This window comes from Eubalaena glacialis, chromosome 11, assembly GCF_028564815.1.
Source record: "Eubalaena glacialis isolate mEubGla1 chromosome 11, mEubGla1.1.hap2.+ XY, whole genome shotgun sequence".
Classification (NCBI taxonomy): domain Eukaryota; kingdom Metazoa; phylum Chordata; class Mammalia; order Artiodactyla; family Balaenidae; genus Eubalaena; species Eubalaena glacialis.
Genome location: NC_083726.1, coordinates 105927357 through 105952634, shown reverse-complemented (window position 1 = coordinate 105952634; position 25278 = coordinate 105927357). Strand labels below are relative to the sequence as shown.

At 43.5% G+C, this 25278-nt stretch overlaps 1 protein-coding gene across 1 annotated transcript in view; it reads right to left on the bottom strand.

The window, feature by feature from the left end:
- Window positions 1-25278, bottom strand: part of GRIN2B (glutamate ionotropic receptor NMDA type subunit 2B) — a 293640-nt gene that overhangs the window by 170665 nt on the left and 97697 nt on the right. The window contains exon 2 of the mRNA XM_061206434.1: window positions 10789-11387. Coding sequence (XP_061062417.1) covers window positions 10789-11387 — 599 coding nt within the window. The remainder of the gene's footprint in view (window positions 1-10788; window positions 11388-25278) is intronic.

Here is a 25278-nt window from a genome sequence, read left to right as displayed (position 1 = left end):
ATGCTTAACTGACTCGGCCTCCTCAGCCACCGAAGGATGGACAACGTGGGGCAAAGTACACCTGGAACCCATCAAGACTTGGGTTTGAATCCCAACTTTACCTGTATGGAAAGTAGGCAAGTGACTGAACCTTTCTGGATCTCAGTTTCTTTCTCTGAAAAATGGAAGTAATAATGCCTCTGAAATGTACTTTTAAGATTAAATAAGGCTATATAAAACACCTGGCACACAGCAGTCACTCAGCAACCTTTTCTTAAGTAACTTTTCTAAATTGCTGAAGCTTAGTATTTTTAGGGATCAAGCTTTTTCTTGATTACAAGAAGCGTTTTTAAATGGAAAATTTCAGAAAGGTATTATAGAATTTGCTGACTTCTTAAACCAAAGATAATCAATATAATTTAAGCTCTTATTGATGACCTAACAATGACTATGATATTTTGCTCTACAGGGATGCTTTAAAGGGGGTATATGCTTTCTGGGGAGTATAAGGCTGTTTGCCCCAAATGATCTTAGACAAATGTTCCTATCAAGGTCTTTCGGTGGGTTTTTCTAATACTTTCTGCACCTTACCATTCTGTTTATTTCTTAATGCTGTCAGCTCACCTACCTGATTCCCATCATGTTTGTTATTTCTAAGCTGTTGTCATCTGGTAAATCAGATAAGCAAGTATCTCCAGACACTATGGGTTGCTTACCAAACATATGGCCTTGACTTTCTCTCTCTAGTTAAGAGAACTTTGATTTTTAACTGGGCCTATTACTGCCCAGGTCAAAAACTAAATTAAACTAAACTAAATGGAACTTACCAGCTTCCCTTGCAGCTAGCTGTGGCCATTGACTGATTTCTGACCAATGGGCTATAAGCAAAGTATGGGACTTCACGGTAATCTCCATGAAAGGGAAAGAGCCTGCCCTCCTTCCTTTCTAACTTCAATCTGCTGCTTGAAACTGGAGTTCTGCAGGCATCCTGGGCATGAGGATGAAGGCCATACCCTATAAACAAAAGAGCAGAAAGCTAGCAGGAGGCTGGGGTCTGATGATCAGGCAGCTACCATACCAGCTCTGGACAAACCACCTAAATATGCTCACATATCTTGTTTAAACTGGGTTACTGACACTCTATGCCACATCTAATCCAACTGTCCCACAAGTGTCTTAGACGTATGTATAATATTAGAGTAAATGAACTCTGAGATAAAATAAGCCACATTCATTTTAGGGGAAGAATTTTGTGTCAGTGATTTTAGCTCAAAGCCCTTTCCTACTTTCTTTGTGGTTCAACATCATACTGTTGAATATGTGACCCCTCCTCTCCCAGGTAAAAGAGGTGTAAGTCTATGTGTGAACACACATAAGCGTGGAAACAGAGCAATGAGAGCAATGGCCCTGCGTAGCCTGTGGGACATACACACACACACACACACACACACACACACACACCTGGCTTTTCTTCTACGTAGTCAAAATGAGAGAAATTTGACATATTATTAAAATCTATGTAATAATGGACTATATTATAATGACATTCTATCATGTTATTTTTGCCTAAACAAAAGTTCCTGATAGATTTTTGTTCAAGGACCAAAAAAAAAGTAGGTAGGAGTGTCTGGAAATGCTGCTGGGAAAATGAAAAGAAAGTAAGTATCTGAGTTTTCTCTGTTGATCTCCACCGTCAATCTGTGTGGTGAGTAGACAAAGCCCTCACAGGTTTGTTGTAATGATTTGGTGAGATGATGTGCATGAAGATTCCTTGTATGAAAGTCGTCACTTTTATTATCATCATTATTAGCCATGATCATGAATGACTTGAAGGTTCTGATCATCTGGTTTGATGTCAAACACTAAATGTACTTTGACACACAACCTCATGTGGACTCCATGTGTGATCTCTTTCAGGGAATGGTGAAAAGGACCACTTAGCATGAATATGATATTGTCACAGTGTGGCTTCCATGGCTATTTCTGCTGCTTTGTCAGGGAAGATCTTTCCTTCAGAAAAAGAAGACATTTATGGGTTTCTGAAAATTATATAGACCCACTTGCTTACTAAGTTTATCTCCTTTGCCCAAACAGTAAATGTGCTAGGGTTACTTAGCAACCATCCTTACAGCCATAGAGATTTTAAAAACGAAATCAGAGTGGATGGAAAACACCTTGTTGATATTCACCAGCGCTAACTGCAGGCAAAGCCATTTTAAAGGATTCTTCCCAGCTTCTGTCCCATGCGCAGCCCTTTGCATGCCATCAGCGAAATGGTCTCAGTGATAGGAAGAAGTGGGGAGATGTCCTATGTGAAAGTATTTTCACCCAGTTCTTTGAATAATTCTTTATCCACTTGACAGATGCCAATGCACATACAAATATCCGTGCTGTCTGGATGTCTAATACACGTGCACTTGGATGTGTGTGTGTGTGCACGCAAGAATTCCACACGGTCATGTATGACCACAGAAAGTGAAAGGCAGGAAAGCCTTTAAAGCTTGTACAGGAAAGCTGGTGAGAAGAAGAGAGGGGCAGCAAGAGATCAATGAAGAGAACACCCTACGGAGAAAGAGATAGGGAAGAACAAAGAAGGAAAGGTGAGGGGCGGTGTGAAGCGGCAATGAATGAGGGAAAGTAAAGCCAGAGCAGCGAGGGAGGCGGTCAGCAGCCCCCGGCCGCCTGCTGCTGCTGGCAGCCGAACAAGAGGGAACAGATTCTAGCAGCAGGGGCTCTAATCTGTCAGCAGCAGTCCCTTCATGTGTGACCAGCCGGCCCAGCTTGGGGACTGGTGCCAGTCTGCGCACGCCGACCCTGCCGGGCCCTCCCGGAAGAGAAAGAGCCGCTGATGAAACCCTGAAGGTCCAGGGAGGGCTCCCCGACCCCCGCTCCCGCCGCGCGCCCCTGTCTGCCGCGCTGGGTCAGATCCCTCGGCAGCTCCTTCGGAAGGTCAGTCATGCCGACCACCCTGCTTCTTCCCTCTCCTTAATGGCCACGTCGGGTCCTGGAGGATTCTCTCCAGGAGATGACCATCTACCCACCCATGACAGCTCCATTGGAGAGGAAAGAGAGAAAGGCTCAAACCATCATTTATTTAAAATGTGCGAGGTCTTCTATAGATGCAAAAGCCACAGAACCATTTCTGCTCTCAAGAAGCCTGTGTTTGTTAAGCTGACCTTGGCCGGCTGTGGTCGAGCCTGCGCTCAGCCATCCAGCCCGTGTCTGTAACCATAAACGACAGCACTCGCGCTTTCTGGCAACTCGCCCCCATCCTCACCGCCACTCAGCCAGCCTTTATCCTCTGGTGGGAAGAGACAGCAGATGGAGAAATAACTCCCACTCAATTCCTAAGTAACACCAGCTTCAAGTCCCATTAACTGCGAATTTGCACCCTTGTCTGGGTAAGAAGCAAGGGAGCAGGGATCACGGGGACATTGCCAGACGAGGCAGAGGTTAACAGGGGAGCCCTGGCTGCCTGGCAGCCCCTCTGAGGCCGTGGGCAGGCAGCCGGGAGGCGGCGTGCTCTCTGCAGAATGCTCCTTCTGCCAGCGGGACACCTGGCTTCTGCCCCCGCCCTGCCTCTGAGAGACGAGGGACCACTCTGAGATTCTGTTCTCACATTTGCAAAATCCATTCACCATCCTACCTACCCTCTATCCCGTGAGAATACGTAACTTGAAAGGGTTGGATGAGATGAGCACCGAGGCCTCTCCCAGCAGCGGTGCTCTGATTTGAAGCCAAGGTTTCTTTAAAGCTTGATTACTATGCAGCAGGGTGAGGGGCTGAAATCCAGGTCCCCGAGGCAGATCCAGGCCAGGTCCTGGCATCACACTGCCCAAGCGTGGGTCTCGGGTTTCTTAAAAACATACAAAATGGGGATAATGATTCCTGCCTTCATTCATGCTTTTATCGGACAAATATTTATCAAGTACCTACAATGTATCGGACACTGTGCTAGAAACACAGAGATTAAAAAAAAAAATCCTGCTCTCCTGGAGCTTAAATTCAATGAGGAGAGTGAGACAACAAAATATTTTAAAAGAAAATATACACAATATGTCCGATAAGTGCTACAGAGAGAAATAAAGCAGGAGATGAGGATAGGGAGCTTGGGAGGATGCGAAGGACAAGCTGCCCTTAAAAGGGTGATCAGAAAACGTCTCCTGAGGACATCTGCGTGGAACAGGATTTTTGTGAGGATCCAATTAGATAACTGTACAATGCCGGGTGTGCAGGAAGTATTCAGAAAGGCAACCAACACTGGAGGTATTAACTTTGCCAGCCCGGCTGACAATGGGGCTGCTTTTGAGCATCTACCTATGACCCTCTTCTTAACCCTGACCATCGTCACCAACCCACATGCTTTCTGAGACAGAGTCTACTCTCAGAATGAGCCTGTCTGCTTTCTCCATGGAGAGCCACTGCCCTGCTCTGCTCTCATTTCCTTCCTCTTCAAGACCATCTTATTCCTTCCCATAGATACTGGACCACCTGTGTCTTCTTGCCCAGCGCAGACGGGCATCCTACCCCCGCTCAAAATTGTCCTCGGTGAAATGGAATTCTTTTCCCACTCACTCCCCCTCTGTATCTCCTGCCCTCTCCTCCAAATTGTAAATAGTTTTTAAAAGGAGGAGGAAAAAGAGTGGGGAGGAAGAAAATGAAAGAGAAGAAAGAAACACCAAATATGTCATTGGTAAGTTTTAAATTTTGCAAGTCAGCTCTAGAATTAGTGATTAAGGAAAGAATCATGTAGGGGTCTCAGTGTTAAACAGCTGAGAATGCTCTTCACAGGTTTGAATTTAAGGGAAAGAAGCAAAATCACTTGCTGAAATGACCGTCTATATATGTGACATGAGGAAGGTGAAAGACTACAAAAAAACAGAAGAGCTTGAATAATCCTCACATTCAGTCATTCCTCCATGAACAGTTAAAGCTTGCTTTGCCTGAATTACAATCAGCAGTGAATATACCTTTCAGGGTAGTTATTAGATTCTTCAGTTATTTTCCCAAATTTATATTTCCTGCTACACCACTGAGCAGATAAAGCCTGTCTCTATATACGCAGGTTGTGTCTTGCTTTACTGAACATTTCACATGAAAAATGGGAATTTCCTTAGATTCTAGTAGATTTCTTTTATCAGGTAAAGGCCACCATGCTTAACAGTCCACTTACAGCTATGCATTCACGGAAACTTTTGACTGGTTCACATGTAAATTATATTAAGTCAACCTATAATACATGTTTGCCTTACCGTAAATCTGCCCGTGCTTGGCACTCCACGAATATTTAACAACAACTAAGAGATAGGTAATGACCAAGCCAATCTTGCCCATGGTGTCTAAAAAACTAATGGACTCAATTCCTCGTTTATTTCTTAACCTCTCAGCACTTTCCAGGCCAAGAGTCAAGGAGGCATCCCATGGGAACAATCCCGCTAATACAATGGTTTCAAGGATGTGGCATCTGCCCCAAGGTTAAAGGAAGATCGTGTTCATCACAGCTCTTTTAATAAGAACCTAACAAAGCACCTTTCTTCACATCGGTTATCCCCATCTCTCAAAGGTTGGGCCAGAGGAGGATTCTGGCCTTTTGAGATGGTGACTTTCACGGGGAAGGAAGAATTGGGGGATGGCAGGGGATAGTGCAAAGCAACTGTTGAGTAGGAAACCTGAGGACACCAGGGGAAAATAATTAGGCAAGATTCATAAGAGGTTTGCTATGTTGAGATCCAGCCATCTCAAAGAACAACTGCTCTTTCTACAAGTCCCCAAAGTTGCTATGTATGAAGAGTAGGAGCACTGGGTCCCCAGGACAGAAAGAGAGTCCAGAGGTGAGTGGCAGGCACGCCACCAACTACGTGAGACAAACGCACTGGCCAAGTGCTGGAGGCACACTGAGAAGGAAACTCACCGTCAACTGCTCCTCCAGGGAAGTGATAAAGGAAAAATACAGACATGGGCCTATTAACAGCTACCAATTCTTCTCTAGCTCAGAGGGATACGGAAGAGTTTAGACAACTGGTCTGACCACTTTCTAAACACTTTCAGATCATCTGGTACCAAAAGGTTTTCGGAATTTTCTCAGGAACTAAAAAGATCTTTCACTTCGAGAATGCATGGCATAAGAAATTCTCCAAGTCTTTCAACCAAATAAAGTTCCCAGTTGGAATAAAATGCTCTCAGCACGTCTTGGTATAAGGGCTCTGTACTACATTTACTAATAAGGCATAAATGAATGCTAATGAATGCTAATAATGAAAATTAATTCTTACGGTACAAAGTAGAATGGTCATATTTAGCAAAAAAAAAAAAAAAAATTCAGGAGCCCTGTAACATTTGAATTTCAGATAAACAACAAATTATCTTTTAATATCAGTATGTCCCATGCCATATTTGGGGCACACTTATGCTAAAAAAAAATTTGTCATTTATCTGAAATTCAAATTTAACTGGGTTTCTGTATTTTTCTTGCAACCCTGGTAAAAAGCCTTATCCAGCAGCCTATAGCCTATCTGGAGACAGTCGCCAAGTCTCTAGTGGGCCAAGCTTCCTAGAGCTAAGAAGTTATCAGTAAGGAATCTGGATTGATATGTGATAAATAGCATTCATTTGACAGTGAACGAAATAGTTCATTTTAAGGATCCTCTCTGAGGATGTTGTTTTTTCCTTCCATAACTAACAAGTAAATCACTTCAAATATGTGTCTCTCTTTAGGACTCAGGGATATCATAGAATCTCCTGTCTGTGATCCCTAAATCTAGACTTAGGAACTTCCCTCACGTGGAAAGAAAGCCACAGTCTGGTCAGGTAGGAATGAGGCATTTCCCTCCCCTTGCAATGCTTCTGGGGACGGACGACAGGGCCTGTGAATGCCACTGGGTTTTCAGAAGGTGAGACCAGAAGACGTTTCCCGACTCTGTATTTCCGGCGCCATCCCTGGCTGGGTCACCCCCAGATACGTCCTGAGGAGCCTTCCTGGGGATGCTGCTGGGAGATGAGCATCAGGCCAAAGCCAACAGTTAAGCGTTTGCAACAATTTTATTTGCAAGATTTCCTGCTGTGGCTAAATGCTGTGGCTGCTTGGTTTGTTATTTAAAGAGTGACCCTGGTGAGACCAGAGCTCTGAAGGAGGGGCTGAATTCAGACCAGGGGAAGGAGGAGGAGCGCTGACTGAGGATGCCTAACTGAAACCCACTGATGAGTTGAATGCTGTGCTTCTTAGAGTCCCTGATAATCAACCCCAATCCTTCCTGGGTCCTGATAGAAAAACATACTAAAATACTAAGAGAGGCTAGGAATTGGATTCTAGAACCATGAGAAGCTGCATTTGGGAGGAGGGGAAGGAAAAGACAATGGAGAAGAGTGAGGGATGCAGGTCCATGGACAAGGGGAGATAGCCCAGAGAAGATGTCCAGCAGGCAGTCAGATACAGAAGCCTGGAAGATTCAGGGAACTGGGGCAGAAGAGAAGGTTCATAGAGGAAATAGCTTGGTGGAGAAACGCTCCGATAAGTCTGGTGAGACCTTTACACAGTGTACTTGGGAAACTGAGGGAAGGTGGACTCTCTCTCTGCTCTGCCCTGGTACTGGAGGAATGTATGAATAATCTGTGCTGTGCCATCCTTGTTCCTTTTAGGACTGCTGCACTTGAGAAGATGGAGGGGTGGGCGTTTGCGGTTCTCTTGACAATAAGCTCTAAGCAAGGGGTACAGAGGACTGCGGACAGCCACCCTCCTGAGGGGCCGCAAGAGATGGCGACGAAGGTTAAAACCAATTGTGGTTTCAAAGATACAGTGGTTACAGACCAGGCTTCCGAGATAACATTTACAGTCTAATGTGAAGTAAGCCAAATGGGAGATACTATCTTCAGATAGCTGCTTACCCAGAGGAAGTTTTAAGGTAAAAGCAGCCATTCCTGAACCATATGTATGGGCCCTAATGTAATACCCACTTGATTTCCTTGTGTTGCTCGGCAGATGTTTTCTGTTCGTTCATCTTGGTTTCAATGAACAAATATTTGGGAAAATAAACTGAATTAGGGAGAAAATATGAATGTACAGAACCGAATCTATAGTAAGTTTATAAAGGAGGTGCCCCTTGTCTTGCACAGAGGAGCAGAACAGAGACACTCCTGTAGGGCAGGAAGGCACCGGGCAGCTCAGCAACTCGGAGGACGTCATTCATTTGCTCCGGGTGTCTTCCCTGGTGCCGCAAGAATGAGGAAGACAGAAGGGCCCCTGCTTTCAGAGAACTTACAGGGAAGACAGATAATAAAGCACAGAACGACGATCATCTTTATTGGAAAGGCACAGGATGCAGGGAAGGTGTGTAACCGAGTGATATTAGGCCAGGGCTCAGCTTCCAGGGGAAGGGATGCCAAGACTGAACCCTGAGGGATGAAGAGAAGGAGGCAGGTGAGGGGGCATGTGCATCTGTGTATGGCTGGGCAGGGGCGCCTGGGGAGCACATTCAAGGCAGCAGTAGGAGCTGGAAGGGAGAGAGAACACGGTAAGTTCAGTGTGGCAGGAAGGCGGTGTTGAAGGGACCAGTGGCAGGAAACAATTTTGGAAAGCTAGGAAGGCTCATGCCGTGGAAGACTCTATAAACCATATTAAGGAGATGGGACTTTATTATAGGAGCAATGAAAAGCCACTGAAAGGTATTAAGCAAGAAAGTGATGAAATCACATTTTCATTTTAGATCACTCCAGCTGCAAAGGAGATTGAAAAGAAGCAGAACTGGAAGCCAGAAGAGATTTAAGAGGCCCTGCAGCAATGCGAGTAGGAAGAGGCGGACTGGGCGATGGCACGGGGACGAAAATAAGTGAAAGCTCTCCAGGGAAAATCCACAGACAAGGCCGTGATTGGCTATGAGGTGTCAGGGCTATGGCATCAAGGACACCTTGGACATTTGTACTTTAGGAAACTGGGTAACAGGATGTACCCTTTATAAGTGGTGCCAATTTGGCTAGAAGAGGGTGGGAGGGTTGATGGGAGAGGAGACAGCTGTGCAGCCTTGGATATGGTATGTTCCAGGGCCCATGGCATCCAAAGGAACAGATGTGGTCATAGAGAGACAGACGTGGGGCTCAAGGGAGAAGTCTCAGCCAGCGATGTCACAGTTTGGGGGAACTTACAGACATTGATTGTATTCTTGGCAATGGAGGAGAAAAGAAGAGAGTCTAGGGACTTCCCTGGCGGTCCAGTGGTTAGGGCTCTGAGCTTTCACTGCCGAGGGCATGGGTTCTATCCCTGGTCGGGGAACTAAGATCCCGCAAGCCGCACTGCGCAGCCAAAAAAAGAAAGAAAAAAGAAAAGAAGGTATAGGACAGACCCCCGAGAAGCACCAATATTTAAGAGATATGTAAAGGAAGAAGCATGCTGGGGAGCCTGAGACAGAATTGCCAGGGAGGCAAGAAGAAAACCAAGATGGTCTGTACCAACATGTAGGGATAACTAGGGACGGCAGAGAAAGCAGAGAGTTCAAGGTGGGGGAATATCAGGATTGGATCACACATGCAGCCACAGAAAAATGACTTTTAGTGTCAACTCTGAATTAGGAGCTTAGTCAAGAGGCTACAGAGTCCAAGTCCCTTCCAGAAGTTAAATAAGTATAAGTCAGTACACGTTCAACCTCCTCTAAATGTATTTCAACCTCCCTGCAGTACACTTTCTAATATTTTATTTCTTAAGCTGGGTGGTGGGTACCTGAGTATGGATTAAGTTTTTCTGAATATCTTTCTATATGTCTGATATAGTTCATAATAAAGGTGAAATGGATACCCAAAATACATTATTGAGTGAAAGGAAGTCAGGTTATTAAACAGCACGTCTGGTTATATTTCCATTTACGTAAAACTGTAGATTTATCTCCACACAGGTATACATGCACCGGGAGATAGCTAGAAAGACAGTCATTAATTATTTCAATAATGACCGTTTTGGCTAGTCAGATTTAAGGTCGTTTTTACTTTTTTTTTTTTGAGCTCTTCTATATTGTTTCAATTTTTACAGTGTACGCGTGTAGCAGTTTTTTACAAATAACAAAACCACAAAAGCACAGTACAGAATTTTCTACCCCACTTGGTCACACAATGGCCCCTAAGAGGATGTGCTGCCATCATAGCTGGATTCTGAGGTGAGGTTAGGGGAGCAGGATTCCTCCCACACCTGCTTCTCATTCAATAAGCCAGACTAACAGCAACCATAAAAGTTGCTCTATACCAGCACTTAATCTCAAAGGCAGAGAAAGGAGAAGCAAAGGCAGATTAAAAACCAAGGGACGAATCCTCTTCATGTGCCTACAGACCCATGTACCCTATTCCCCATTCCCTCTCTGTACAGCAGTGTCCCAAAGGTAAGGGGGCTGGTCTTCCCTCATTTCTATGCCTGTCTCATCTTTCATAGTGATCAGGTGTATAGCGATCAGAGAGACCTGGGTTCAACTCCAAACTGAACCTCTTACTTTCAGCGTGACTTCGGACAAGCCTATTCTCTTGTATTGTAAAATGAAACAATTTTTAAAAGCTGCCTAATATGAGTTGTTGCCTTGAGGGTTAAATGAGGTCGAACACACAAAACGCTTAGAGTAAGACCTGGCACATGGGGAGTGGTCAAGAAGGGGGAGATGTTTTGCATTTCTTAGAACAACAACACAGCACAGCGAGCTTTGGATCTGGATCTCCCACCGTCACGAACGATCACCATCCCAATGACCAGTCTTCAACCTCAGACATCTTGAACTGCTCCTCCCACAGCTTCTGAACATCCAACCCAGTCTCGGAAGCCCTCCTCTGACCTCCCACACTCACCTGTTCAGCATATTGGACTGGTAGATTCTCTTCTCGTGGGTGTTGTAACAGCTGCTCTTGGGCTCAGGGATGAAGCTGTGTTCGGACAGCATGTCGGAAGCAGCAGTGGTGATGATGGCGATTCCATCCCTCACTCGGGCAGGGAGGCCATAGTCCCATTCATCATAGGACACAGAGATAAGCCCAGTGGGGAACTCCGAGGGCACTGTGTCTGTGTCCCCTGCCACCAGACTAGGCACAATCCACGTGTAGCCGTAGCCAGTCAGCCCTACTGAGTTAGCCACTTCGAAGATGTAGGTGGCTTCTTCCTTAGTACAATAAAGAAGAATGATGGGGCTTTGAAGTTTCTTGAGCTGGTTCTGGATCTTAGAATCTCCATCATCCAGGGACATGTCCAGCAGGAGGACTTCCTCTAACTCCCAGCCCACGAAGCTATTCTCGATGGTGCTGCGAATCTTGTTTACAAAGTCCTGGTAGCCAGGGAAGTAGGTGGTGACGATAGAGAAGATGTACCAGTCATACTCTTCCATGATATTGAGCATCACGGAAGCTTGTTGTTCAATCGATGGGCCAAACTGGAAGAACATTGACGATTCATCCTAAAGTAGTAAACACAAAGAAAGAAAAAGAGAGAGAAAAATCAAAACGAAGATGGTGAGGGAGAGTTTGGACCATCTGGATACAAAGGTTTGTGTTCATTATTTACTTTTGCCACATAATGCCTTTAAAATTGGATACGTTTAAATTACAAACATTTGTAATACTTTCCTTCCTAAAACCTTCCTCTTGAGAAAATCGACATGGGTCTATACTCTTCTTGTCTGAAATCCCTGGGGCTACTGCAGAGCCTCAGGCAGCTTCCTAAAGTCAAATATGTTAGTATTTCTAGAGCAAAACATGTGAAGAGTCACATAAAGTGGGACAAAGACGGTAAACGGCCTCATGTCAGTTCAGGCCAGGTTTTGCTGTCAAATGAGTAACATAAACACAAACACACACCTTCCATTTTTTGAGCCTTTCGGATTCATCAATTGGGTATATGTATTATTCAATCGGAGTGAATAATCCAAAATGCCATCAATCTGCCCTTAAATCTACCTCTAGTCACCCAGCAGGTGGGTGGTACTCAGGTATGGCTAGCAGGGAAGCACGCTGTAATACAAGATTTTCTATAAAGACATAATTGTTAGGTGAAATGCACATGGAATTTTCTCTCTGTCTTCTACTCTGATAATGAGGTATGTAGGTGGAGTAATGCACAAGTAGTACGTGTCAGCTGCAAGTTAGAATGACTTGTCTTCAAGGTCATTTATGCTTAAGCTTTATATGAGAACAACATAGAAAGGATTGTTCTTTCTCTTACCTATATAATGCCACGGGTCTCCGTCTGACCTGTGTATTACACACAGCCCTCTGTGAATTCTAAGCATCTTATGTTTTCTCCTACCTCTTGAGGGAGAAGCTATTTTAAATTTCTCCCATTTTAAGCTGTATTTCACCTGTTGTTTGGAGGTGTCAAGCCCTGCATTTTATCTCGATCTTACAGCTAGAAGAATCTGAAACCACACAATGAAGACCCTCTCAGCCTTGTCCTTCTCTTTCAGTCCATTTTCCCCTGATTTCCTCCTGGGTAATGACATCTCTTTTCTTGGTCAGTGGCCCCTATCTCCTATCTGATGGTTCATCTCCATTTTATAACAATCCAAGCTAACAAAACTGTGTCTTTAATTCAAAGGGGCAGTTCTTTTTTATCCCCCAAACTAGAGCTTCAAAGTACGGTTACAAGAGATCAGGCTTTTAAACAAAATGATGCAGTGATTTCTCCGTTCAGGAACACATTGTTGTACAGCTGAGAAACTGCTGAGTATTTTTGGGGCACCCACTATTGAAAAAAATGCAGGCTGGGAACTATCCAGCTGGTGTCCAAAGACCCTGATTCGGCAACGAAAGCTGCCAGCCCCTCGAGGCTCTGCCAGAGCTGTGTGTGCTTCACGTGGCTTGAACTCTTCACATTCCCCGCAAGCGATCCAGAATGAAACAGTAGCTGCCTAGTCGTTTGGGGGCAATTCTTTCTGCTAAGGGTAAAATGGTGCTTATAATGGCTCCCTCCCCTGGCTTAAATATACAGTCAAGGAGGAGCCTGGTAGGACAATGGAATTCAGAGAATTAGAGAGGGTGGGGGCATCAAGAATTGGGTGGGGAGGGAATGGAAATTAATGCAGGATAGAACAATGATTTCATATGTGGCCAGCCCCTGCTCCTGGTCTTCTACTTCAGTGCCACTATGTACTGCTCTTCAGGTGAAGCTGACCTTGTCCTTAGGTCATAGGATATAGTGGGAATCCAGGACAACAAAGCTTAATTATGACAAGACTTGTCAGGGGCCCACAGAGAACCACAACAACAGGAAAGGAAGGCCCTGTGACAGAACAACTCACCCAGAATGGTTATCACTTTAAAGAGACAGCCATTTGTTTTCCTTGTTACTTCCAGCTAAGTTAGGGGATTTGGGGGACTCTCAAATGAGACGTATTATCACTCGAGTTTTCACCAGCCCAGTGGACATAACAAAGTGACAAAAGCTAAATGTACCTTAAAATGCACAGGCTTAGGATGAGAGGGATCCCCATTGCAAACAAAGTAAGACTACCCATTCTATGATAAATGAACATATCACAAGGAGGTTCTTGAATACCCACAAAGCTCCATCTACAGTGAAACCACAGCTGGTTCAAATACACAGCTAGAGATAGCCTTGAAAGAAAACCCATGGTGGGGGCGGGGGGCGGGACGGTCCTTAGTAAATGAGCCCATGCTAATGAGATTGAATTTAAAAGAAAACCAATCTACTGTATACCAACCTGACCCTCTCCTCTCTTAGTCTTCTCTTAAAACTCTCTCACAATTATAAATGAGCTCCTAAAGAAACCGCCAGCTACTATGTGAAGAAAGCCAATATACGGTGAAAGTAAGAACAGAGAAAAATTAATATGGCTCTGTCTAACCCTCACCACATCCGCATCTAACCTTCTAATTCTCGCTTCCTCCACAATCACCCTTTTTCTGGTTCCCCTGCTCCCATCAATGCCCAGTTCAACCATCTTATCTTGCCAATCCTGCATTAAATAAGGATGCCTTACACGGCCATTTTATCTGTGGCACCAAGAGGAGGTTAATGAAACCAAACAGGAATCAAGAGACAAAGTCATAGCTTGGGCAAATATTTCCCGGTATAGTGAGTGGTCCAGCATTAGTAATTTAGCTGACACATCAGTCTGGTGTATGGTAATCGGGAATGGAACAGCTCTTTTTCAACAAAGCTTTGGGCTAACTAAAAGTTGTAGGCAGTGACAGGCTTTGCAAATTATGGTCACAGCCACAGATCAAAGAGCAATCTTCATGTGTGCATGGAGTGGAAAGGACTGCTGGCCAAGCATCCATCTTTGCAGGCTCCTAGCATGCACTGTGCTCACCACAAGAAGTAGCATCTTCTCGGATGAAGGACAGGGACATAACTCAGCTCACTATGCTTCCACACTTACATTTTTATTCTCCTAATGTCATTACAGAATGTTACGTGCAGGGGTCCTTGGAGGGTCCTCTTCCTCCTCGGGAAGATTCCCAGTCAAATTTATTGCGTGAATGTACTTCTTCAACTTGCCTTGAGAGCCCCTTAAAGCAGTCGTAGGTAAAGGGCTATCATGACTGATAGGTGCAGTTAGCACAGGGAAGACACGACTGTACACTAGACCCCATCAGTCTGGAACTGTCATGGTGGACCTCATCACGTTGATGTTCAGGGTGTTTGTTTGCTAATAAGAAGAAACAAAAACAGGTACTTTTTTCATTCTATTAACTGTCTCAGAAAATAGCTGCCTAAAGAATTAGCAGTACACGAGATTCTTCTTCTGCATCACTGAGATCCCTTACAGATCCACTTCAGACATAAGGGATTAACTACCCCAGCTGCTGACGGTGCCCCTAGCAATTGGTTTCAGCTGCCATCCCACTTTGGTGACTGTGTCAGCTGAAGAGAACCACCTGGCCCAAAGTCACGTCCCCTTCCTGGGGTAGAATGCATTGAAAGACTGGTGGTCAAGGCGTCCAAAGACCTGGTCCTCTTGCCCTATTTCTAGGCAACTCTGAAGGATGAGTCTATCTTCAGAACTTCCCACAAGCTTCCATTAATACTGCGTCTCACCTGTATTTCTCCCTCTGCCCACTCCTGCCCAATCTTCCCTTCCTTTCATGCTGTTGATCTCAAGAGCATTTCCTCCTGTCCACCAACTTAGTCTCAGATCAGCTTCTCAGGGAACGCAACTGGAGACTTTATCCATTTCCCTTTTTGCAACATGGAAAAGAGATGACTTGAAAGAGAACATGATATCTATTTTCAAATATAGAAATGACTTACATGGTAGAAAGATAAGCCTCTGCCCATTAGCTCCAGAGGAGAAAACCGGGACCAATGTGCAGAAATAATAAAAGACACTGCTTGGCTCAATGTGGAAAGTACATTTGCAACAATTACAGCTATTTAAAATGAAATGGGCCTCATAAGGTAGGGAGCTCTCTGTAGTTATAAACATTCAAAAAGGAGCTGGATTATTATCTGATAAAGGGATTCTCTTCAGCACTCCATCTGGAAAATGTCACGCTCATCTTTCAGACCTAGTTCAAATGTCAGCTTTTTTATGCATATCATCTTTTCTAACGTCCCCAGGTCAAGTTAGTTCTCTTTCCCCTGTGCTTTCGCAATATTTTATTCATGCCTCTATCATAATATTTATATATTTTTAAAAGTTTTTACTGAAGTATAGTTGATGTACAAAATTATATAAGTTACAGATGTACAATACAGTGATTCACAACTTTTAAAGGTTATACTCCATTTATAGTTATTATAAAATATTGGCTATATTCCCCAGGATGTTGTAAAATATATCCTTGTGGCTTATTTTATACCTAATAGTTTGTACCTCTTAATCCGCTCCCCCATATTGCCCCTCCCCCATTCCTTTTCCCACTAGTAACCACTAGTTTGTTCTCCATACCTGTGAGTCGGCTTCTTTGTTATACTCACTAGTTTGTTGTACTTTTTACGTTCCATATGTAAGTGATATCATACAGTATTTGTCTTTGTCTGACTTATTTCACTTAACATAATACCCTCCAAGTCCATCTATGTTGCTGCAAATGACAAAACTTCATTTCTTTATGGCTGAGTAGTATTACATTGTATATATGTACCACGTCTTCTGAATCCATTCATCTGCTGATGGACACTTAGGTTGCTTCCATATATTGGCAATTGTAAATAATGCTGCTATGAACATTGGGGTGCGTGTATCTTTTTAGTGATTTTGTTTTTTTCAGATATATACCCAGGCGTGGGATTGCTGGGTCATATGGTAGTTCTATTTTTAGTTTTTTGAGGAACCTCCATACTGTTTTCCATAGTGGCTACACCAATTTACATTCCTACCAAGAGTGTATGAAGAAGGTTCCCTTTTCTCTTGGGAAGCATATATGCCTGCCTCATCCCATTAAAAAAGGTATGTTTCTCAAGAGCAGGAACTGTGCCTTATTCACCTCTGGATCCCTAGGTGGCACATGAACAAAATTTAAATGTTGGTTGTATTAATATTACAAAGAAGATTCCATTATCAGGTGGGAGGTGAACTGAAATGACCTTGATGATCTCAACCGGTTCCAAATTTCTACGCTGATGGCACATAGCCACTTCACGGAAATAAGGTATGCCTGAAGAGTTGTGCACTTTTACAAAATGTGAGGGGAATCCACCGTGGAGCCAGCCAGAGAGGCAGAAAGTGTACCAGTCACTTCTTCACTCCTCTCTGCAGCAAATTCCATGACAGCATCATCTATACTTACTTCTTCCAACTCCTCTTCCCCACTTCTCTCTTGCGCTAACTTCAGTCAGACTTTTGACCCCACTACTCCTCTAAAAATCCTCTTGTGAAAGGCAGTGGTGACCTTGGTATTGCCAACTCCAACATCCACCTGCAGCCTTTGACTTGGGTGATCACTTGCTCCAAGATATGCTTTCTTCCCTTGGTTTCCAGGGCTTCACATTCTCTTGATTTTCCTCCTGCCTCACTGGTTGCTGTTCCTCCATCTTCTTTGCTGGTTCCTCCTCTTCCTACCGACCTTTCGAAGCTGGAGTGCCCCAGGGTCAATCCGTGGTGTTCATTTCGTTTCTATCGACATTCACCTCCTCGGAAATCTCACTCAGTCTCCTGCTTTAAACCCCTTTTCCGTGCTGATCACTCTCACACTTCTGTCTCCAAAACTTCCAACCTGTACATCAAACTGCCTTTTTGACAGCTCCGCTTGGATATCTTTGAAACATCTCCAACATTTCCAAAACTGAACTCGGCCTTTCCCATTTCAGTTAAAGGCAACTCTATCTTTCCATAGCCAGCTGCTCTCTTTCTCTGGAATCCTACATCCAATCAGTCAGGACACCGTGACTGCCTGACCTTCGAAAGGTATCTAGAACACAACCTTTTTTTACCCACTTTGTTTGAGCCACCCTCATCCTTCACCCATCACTGAAAGGGCCTGCTAACTGGACCTCCTGCCTCTGCCCCAGTCTCATGCTCAACAAAGAAGCAGGATGATCCTTTTAAAGCTTAAATCATAAGATGTTACCTTCTGCCCCAAACCCTCAATAGCTTCCCAACTCCCTAAAAGGAAAAAGCCAACACCCTTGATTCGGACCCCGCTGCCCCTCAGATCCCACATCCTCTGACTCTCACTCTCTCTCTCCTCCAAGCACGCTGACCGCTCTTAAATATACTCATTCCCGCTCCAGACCTTTATTTCAAGCTATTTCCTCTGCCTGAAACACTTCCTCTAGCTACCCAGGCACTCACTCACAGGGCTAACACACACACCAGGTTCAAGTCTTTGCTTAAACCTCACCTTCTCAACAAAGCCCAAACCTGACCCCGCAATGCGATGCAACAGCCGCCCTCTCCTGTCGCAGGGAGGACTGAGGCCCCTTATCCTGCTCCACTTTTGCTTTTTGCCATAGCATTTATCACCATCGAACAGATGATGTGATGTATTTATTATGAATGTATGCCTCGTGCCAACTAGAGTGTAAACACCATGAAGGCAGGGATCAATTTATTTGCTCACTGCTATAACTCAGCACCTAGAATGGGGCCTGGCCCAAAGTGGACTCCCAGTAAATATTCGTTGAATTTTAAAATGTGGTAATTTTCCATTATGCGTGTTTCTGTGTGTATTCACAACTTCTTTATCCATTCAACCATCAGTGGGCACTTAGGTTGGTTTCACATCTTGGCTACTGTAAATAGTACTGCAATGAACATGGGAGGGTTCATGTATCTTTTCTAGTTAGTATTTTCATTTTCTTCAGATAAATACCCAGAAGCAGAACTGCTGAATCATATGGTAGTTCTATTTTTAATTTTTTGAGGAACTGCCATACTGTTTTCCATAGCGGCTGAACCAGTTTATGTTCCCATCAACAGTGCACGAGGGTTCCCTTTTCTCCACGTCCTCACCAACACTTGTCATTTTTTATCTTTTTTATAATATCCATTCTAATAGGTGTGAGGTCATATCTCATTGTGGTTTTGATTTGCATTTCCCTGATGATTTGTGATGCTGAGCATCTTTTCACGTGCCCGTTGGACATCTGCATGTCTTCTTTGGAAAAATGTCTATCCAAGTCCTCTGACCATTTTTTAATGATTGTTTCTATTTTTGCTATTGAGTTTTACGAGTTCTTTATATATATGATATATGATTATCAGATATATGATTTACAAATATTTCTCCCCTTCAGTAGACTGCCTTTTCATTTTGTTGATGATTTCCTTTGCTGTGCAGAGCTTTTTAGTTTGATGTAGTACCACTTGTTTATTTTTGCTTCTGTATTACTCAGCCATAAAAAAGAATGGAATCTTGCCACTTGTGACAACGTGGATGGACCTTGAGGGCATTATGCTAAGTGAAATAAATCAGGCAGAGAAAGACAAATACCATATGATTTCACTTGTATGTGGACTCTAAAAAACAAAACAAAACAAATGAATCAAATCAAATCAAGACAAAACAAAACAAACAAAAAAGCCAAGCTCATAGATACAGAGAACAGAACGGTGGTTGCCAGAGGTGGGGCGTGATGGGGTGAGTGAAATGGGTGTAGGGGGTCAAAGGTACAAACTTCCAGTTATAAAATAAATACCTCATTGGGATGCAATGTACAACCTGATGACTACAGTTAATAATACTGTATTGCATATTTGAAAATTGCTAAGAGAGTAAATCTTAAAAGTTCTCATCACAAGAAGAGAAAGTTTTGTAATATGTATGGTGACGAATGGTAACAAGACTTACTGTGATCATTTCACAGTATTTACAAATATGGAATCATTATATTGTACACTCGAAATTAATATAACATTACATGTCAATTACACCTCAATTAAAAAACGTGGCAATTGATGTTTCAACCAGATAATTCTCAAATCTAGTTTATTTTTGTTGGCTATCGAATTGATAATATATTTTTCTAGTATTTTAAAGTCTCCCACACTACTCAAATCTTGGTAATTTATAACATCATAGGGATTATGAGCCTGCTAGGACATTAAAGTAATTTCAGAGTAAACAAATCTGATTTTTCTCCGAGTCCTTCCTCCTAGTATATGAGTTAAAAAGTCCTGCTGTTTTCCTTCTAAATTCAGTTCTTAAGGAGGATCTGTGTTTGATAAAAGTCTAGAATCACTAGGCTTTTGCTGAAAACTTTCTCCACTACCATCAGATTTAGAAGGCAAGTGTAGAAATGATGGACTAAGAGGTCAGGTTCACTCCGGCTGGTTTAGTCCTGGGCATTTCTTCTTTACTTCTTCCATGCTGAGCACAAAGCAGAACATGGGGACAAAATCTCTTTTCTCTCCCAACACGAGGGGAAGATTTTCTCTCCCCGACCTAACTCCAAGAGACCCCCTCTTTGGTGACTATAAATTCTGATTCCAACCATCATTTTTTTTTCAGGTGACTAAGGCTGGTGGTAGCTATTTAGGGTGGGTTTGGATAGTGTCAATTTTGTGAGCAATGCCCCGCAAGAAGGAAAAAAGGGCCCGATGTTCTCCAACCTCGCCATTAATCAGAAATATCATGTCTGAAACACACAAAGGAAGCTCACCGGTGGAGAATCATGATCTTTCTTGCCAGATTCATTCTTTGTAAACCATGGCACACAAAGGAGAACACTCTGGGTTTTCAAAAGCCCATGAACAGATATTCAAGTAGACTGAGCTAGTCTAAGAGCCACTCTGGATAACTAAACAACTCCCCCAGAAGCCAGCAGCCTTTTTCTTATTTGTTCTTTCAGAAGATAATTTCACTTTCTCCTTGAATTTTGTCCCGTTTTCTTCCCTGAGTCTCCCTCTTGGATGTGCTTCAGTCGCTGAATTTAAGCCACAGCTGAGAAACAAACTAAAAGTATTCACTTTGAGAACGTCTACAAGGTTCTTCCTATTCTAGGTCTCAGAGATGATTTTATAGCAGGAAGAAAGCTTACAAGCAACAGACAGGGCAATAAGAGGAGAAGAATAAAAAGGCCTATCCCTCTTGCTAAGATACCCAAGAGAATTAAAGAATTAAGTCGGGGAGCAAAAGGCCTGGAGAATACCAAGAGAACTTCCGGAATGTGCTTGTCCTCCTCTGGAAGGTATCAAGATGCCAAAATCTTAACAAGGCTCTTCCATTTCATCTTAAATTAAAATCCCTCACTATGGCCTGTGCCATTATGCACATCAAAACAACTCTCAGATGGACTGACTTGTATTTTTATTAAGAGGTTCTTTTCTATAAAAGAGCGAGCTGACAAGTTCAGCAACAATCACATTCTGTGACTGAATCAACGTACTCTTAAGTAAACGCAAGCGAAGAAGGTAGGGGAATGGGAAAAGTTGGGAAAAAAATGAAACAGATAGAGAAAAAATAGTATAAATATTAAACTAACAGTATTCATTAGGATTATCGATATCAGACTAAATTTATTTAGACAAGTTTACAAAATCAAGTGTGTTCAACACAAATATAGATCCGAGTATTTCGTAGATAGAAAGAAGGGCATTTCATAGATAAAAAGAAGGGCATCGTAAAACTAAACCATACAACCAAGGGAAAACAAAAAATTTTTTATGAGGTATGAAATACTAAATCCAAAATCCAATACTATCAAAATCTTTCCATTTAACTTAAGCTGAGAGGGTAGAGTTTACAGAAGAACTGTGATCATTATTAAAGAACAAGGTGAAGTACAGGCCAGTGGTGGTACTTGACACACCAGCAGCATTTTTCAGAAGGAAGACGCTGACGTTTCTTTCAAATACATAAACATTCCCATCTCTTTATATGTATTTGCTCAGAGCATCACATTCATATACCAATGGGAGCAGAGAATGGGGGAGATGCCCAAGAGAGGGGGAGGGTAGAAAAGGCATTTTGTATTTGATGAAGCTAAGAGCTCTGGTACCTTTTGTGTTGCTAAAAATAACAAAGCACTGGTTCTAAATACAGTGATTATGTTCATACACATGGGTCTCTGCAAGAGATCCCTGGAAAACAAAACGTGCTTTGTCCTCCTGCCCCTGCTCTATATAGAAAGATGAAGCATTGCTGAATTTATTATAGAGTTTGCACCAAACACGGTCGTTTGGCACAGGTTAACAAGCCATTGCCTCCACTGGCAGAAAGAAGTTTCCTGAGAAAGTTTTTCTCAACAAACGTCAGTGATCTGTTTCCCCAGGTCCCTGGATTGAGAAACCAATTGCTACTTCCTCACATAAAGCCAAGGACGGCTGTTCACAATTAACGCGGCTTCGAATTTATTCACTTGTCCCAAAGCAATTTGGTCCTCCGTCTAAAAGAGGCATCGCATTTTGAAGGGCTCCAGAAATGAAAATAAAATTGCATACAGGCAGATTAAAAATATATATACATCTTCAACAGCTTGTCAGCACCTGCCTGGCTCAGCCTCACTCGATTGTAGGACTTGGAATTTTAGCCACCAGGCATGCCTTCCAACCTTTAAACCAGGATTGGCCCCGTCCCATCCTCACCAACAACATCTTCTAAAGCTGACTGGGCAGCTCTAAGCCCAGTATTTGGAGCACCTAATGTGAGCCTGCTGGGTGCAGACGTGCCCGCCCAGAAGAAGGCTTCCTCCTTCACAGACTAACCATGTGACCAACCAAAGTTCTTCCACGTGTCCCGACTTTTATTCCAGTCTCTATTGGATGAGGAGCCCTACTCAGAACTTCCAACTATTCTGCACAGTCCCTGACACCCTTGATGCTGGACCCTGCTGCCTCTATCTGCAGATGCCAGCAGAGGTTGGACACCCCTTCCTACCCTTACCAGTGAAAAGTTTATGTGGCTTTGTCCTCTAATGTACCAAACCCCTGCATTCCCACACCAGTCTGAGTCACACCGAGTGGGTTATTTGGCCTAAAATAGGTTTCTTGGAGCTTGCTACCTGCGGCAGGCAGTGTACAAGGTTAAGTCCAGTCCCAACAGCCCTCAGCCTCTCCCTAGACTCCTTGTTCAGATCCCAGTATGCCTGGCCTGCAAAAGCGTAAAAATGGTGTCCAGTGTTTGATTGGTTACATCTAAGTTTACCTGAGATTTTCTCTGTTCACTTTATACTGAAAATTGCTCTCCTTTTCCGGAATTATTCAACTCTCACTTTTGCTATTCCTCATTTGTGCCTGCTGGGTAAAAGCACTAAAAACGGCTCTTTAAGAGTTCAGAGTTCCTACCCACTCACCCTTCATTTTCTTCCCCTCAGGCTCTGGGAGGCGTGTGTATATGAAGTCTCGTTGAGTACGCGACACCATCGGCTGGAACCAACACCCAGTGCCTAACCTGACACAGGGAGAGCCACACGATCCTGTCTACGTTCCTAGAAAACACCTATTACTCTCTCTGTACACAGAAGGAATACTTGGCCAAGAAGGTACAGAATGCTGAATCTGACTTCAAGAAGGTACCAAGAAGGTACAGAATTCTGTACCAAGAATTCTGTACCAATTCTTCTTGGTACAGAATTCTGTACCAATTCTGTACCAAGAAGGTACCGAATCTAGCTGGGTCTGACTTCAGAGTGGATTCAGCTTCCAACACAGTCCAGCATCACACTGTCTCTGGCCCAGCCTAACCCCCGCCCCGACAGAGCAGTAGCAGCCCTGCCAATATCCCTGGCCATCTTGTCACTGCTGTAATGCGCACTGCAGCCCGGGCTGAGGTTTCTTCCTTCTTTGACTCTCTTTGCCCACAGGCCTAGTTCCACAGATAAAGACCCCATTGGAATGTCCTAACTGGCCTACACCTTTAGCCCAACCAACGTTTCCATTCTCCCTTCTGGGGCCTTGGGTCGCTGAAATGCTGTCAGTATCTCAACTTGACTCTGGAAGATTGGCCAAGCAGGGATGGGCAGCAGCCATCACTCGAGGGAGGTATCAAAGTTGGCACGATCTTTCCTGAAAATAAGAGCTGGACAAGTAAAGGAAGAGCCCATTTATACATTCTTATTTTGAAGTTTGTATACTTCTTGTTTTTAAACCACATTCAGTGGTCTCCTACATTTCTATAGTTCATACATTTCACTTAAATACGCTTCCTCTGATGGAAGCATGTGAGCAGAAAAAGAGCTCTTTAAAAGAAAATGCCAATTGGCATTTCAAACAAAGAAGTTTCGAGCTTAGCCTTTTACACATCCTCATCAGACCCTCTGGAGTACAGAGCCATTGTTACAATCAGATGCCGGCGCATTGAATCTCTCATCTAGATTCTTCACAGTGGGGCCTCTGCCTATAGAGGAAATCACCCCAGACAAGTATGATTCTTACGTGGTCTCATTATCTGCAGACCCGGCAGTAAAGCCGCTCACCTCGCAGGCTCACATCAGCTGGCTGTGAATTCTGGTCCATGCTCACAGAAACAAAACGGCGGATCCTGATGGCTCAGCAACGACATCCTGATGCTAATTCGGTACTGCTTGCAAGGTGCCAATACGTTAACCCTGTACAAGCACAGCTTAAAACTCTCTACTAAATAATGCCAGCCTGGGATCTCAAAGAAGACACATTAACCAGAGTGGCTTGAGAAGACACTAGCCCAGCTCAGAATACCACCACGGTTAAACCAGTTTAGGAGAATGCGAGGTGGAACTAGATTATCTTCCAAGCCTTCAAAGAATATTCCACAATTTTCCTCAGATATACAGGCCAGTGAGTCCAGCAATCCTGACTTTCGGAAAATCTTCCCAATGTCTATCTCAATTCCATCATGCTGCAGATGAAGTCCTTTGGCTCTCACATTTTCCTCAGCAAAAGGCCCTCAAAAATTTTATTGAACTAAATTAAGGTGATGTCAACTTAGACGATGGTCTGTGATTTGTTTTGCGTGTAAAGATTATAATTACACTTACTCTCAGCCTTTTCTTCCTTAGCCTAAACAACCCCTTTTATTTCTCCTTTATTATGTTTCTTATTACAATATTTATTGAGTTTACACTGTACTCGGTTAAACATGCATTATGTCAATTAATTCTCATACCCCTACGAAGTAAGCCCTATTACTCTCTCTGTTTCATCAATAGAGAAAGTGAGCTTTAGAGAAGTTAAGTAACTCACCCAAGGTCACTGCTGGTCTGAGAATCTAGCTGGGTCTGACTTCAGAGTGGACTTAACCACGCCCCACACATCCTCAAGCTTCCATGAATCAGCGCTGTGGCTCCCATCTGAACCATCTACACCTCCTGTTTTAATTGTGAACCACAGAATGACCACAGTTATCTAGTAAAAGTCTAACCCCCGCCTAGTATAGTACACAGACTATTTTCATGAGTTCTTAAGCTTCACCCCTATGCATCCACCTACTAGCACAGTTGCACTGCTAACTAGTGATGGATTTGGTCCATGTTATCACCCTACGGTATTCTTTTACTGGACCTCATACAACCGGTTCTTTATGATCTTATTAGCTGTTTGCTAATCAATCAAGGATTTATTAAATGCAGGTGCTGTGGGAAGTAGAGACAAAGTATAACTCATCATCCTCATCCTCAGGGTGAGCCGATTGGAAGATAGATCAAAATACACAGAATAATTGATGGCTTTCTTAAGTTAAGTGATAACATGAGGTTTCGAATATGTGTCATAAGAATGATGAGAATAGAGGTGCAGTGTGGCTGGACAGCTATATTTTTTTAAGCTTCTTTTTACTTATCTCTTTCTTTGCCGCTTCTCCCACCAGCTCTGTGCGGTGAGCAAATTAAACGCCCATGCATTTTAATCCAAATACCAGACTATGGACAGAAATATAAGTAACACTGGCCTTGAACTCAGCCTTAGATTTGTCCTCAGGTGGCCAACGAGCCCCTGATGTCCACTATCTCAGGCAGCGACGTAAGGGCTG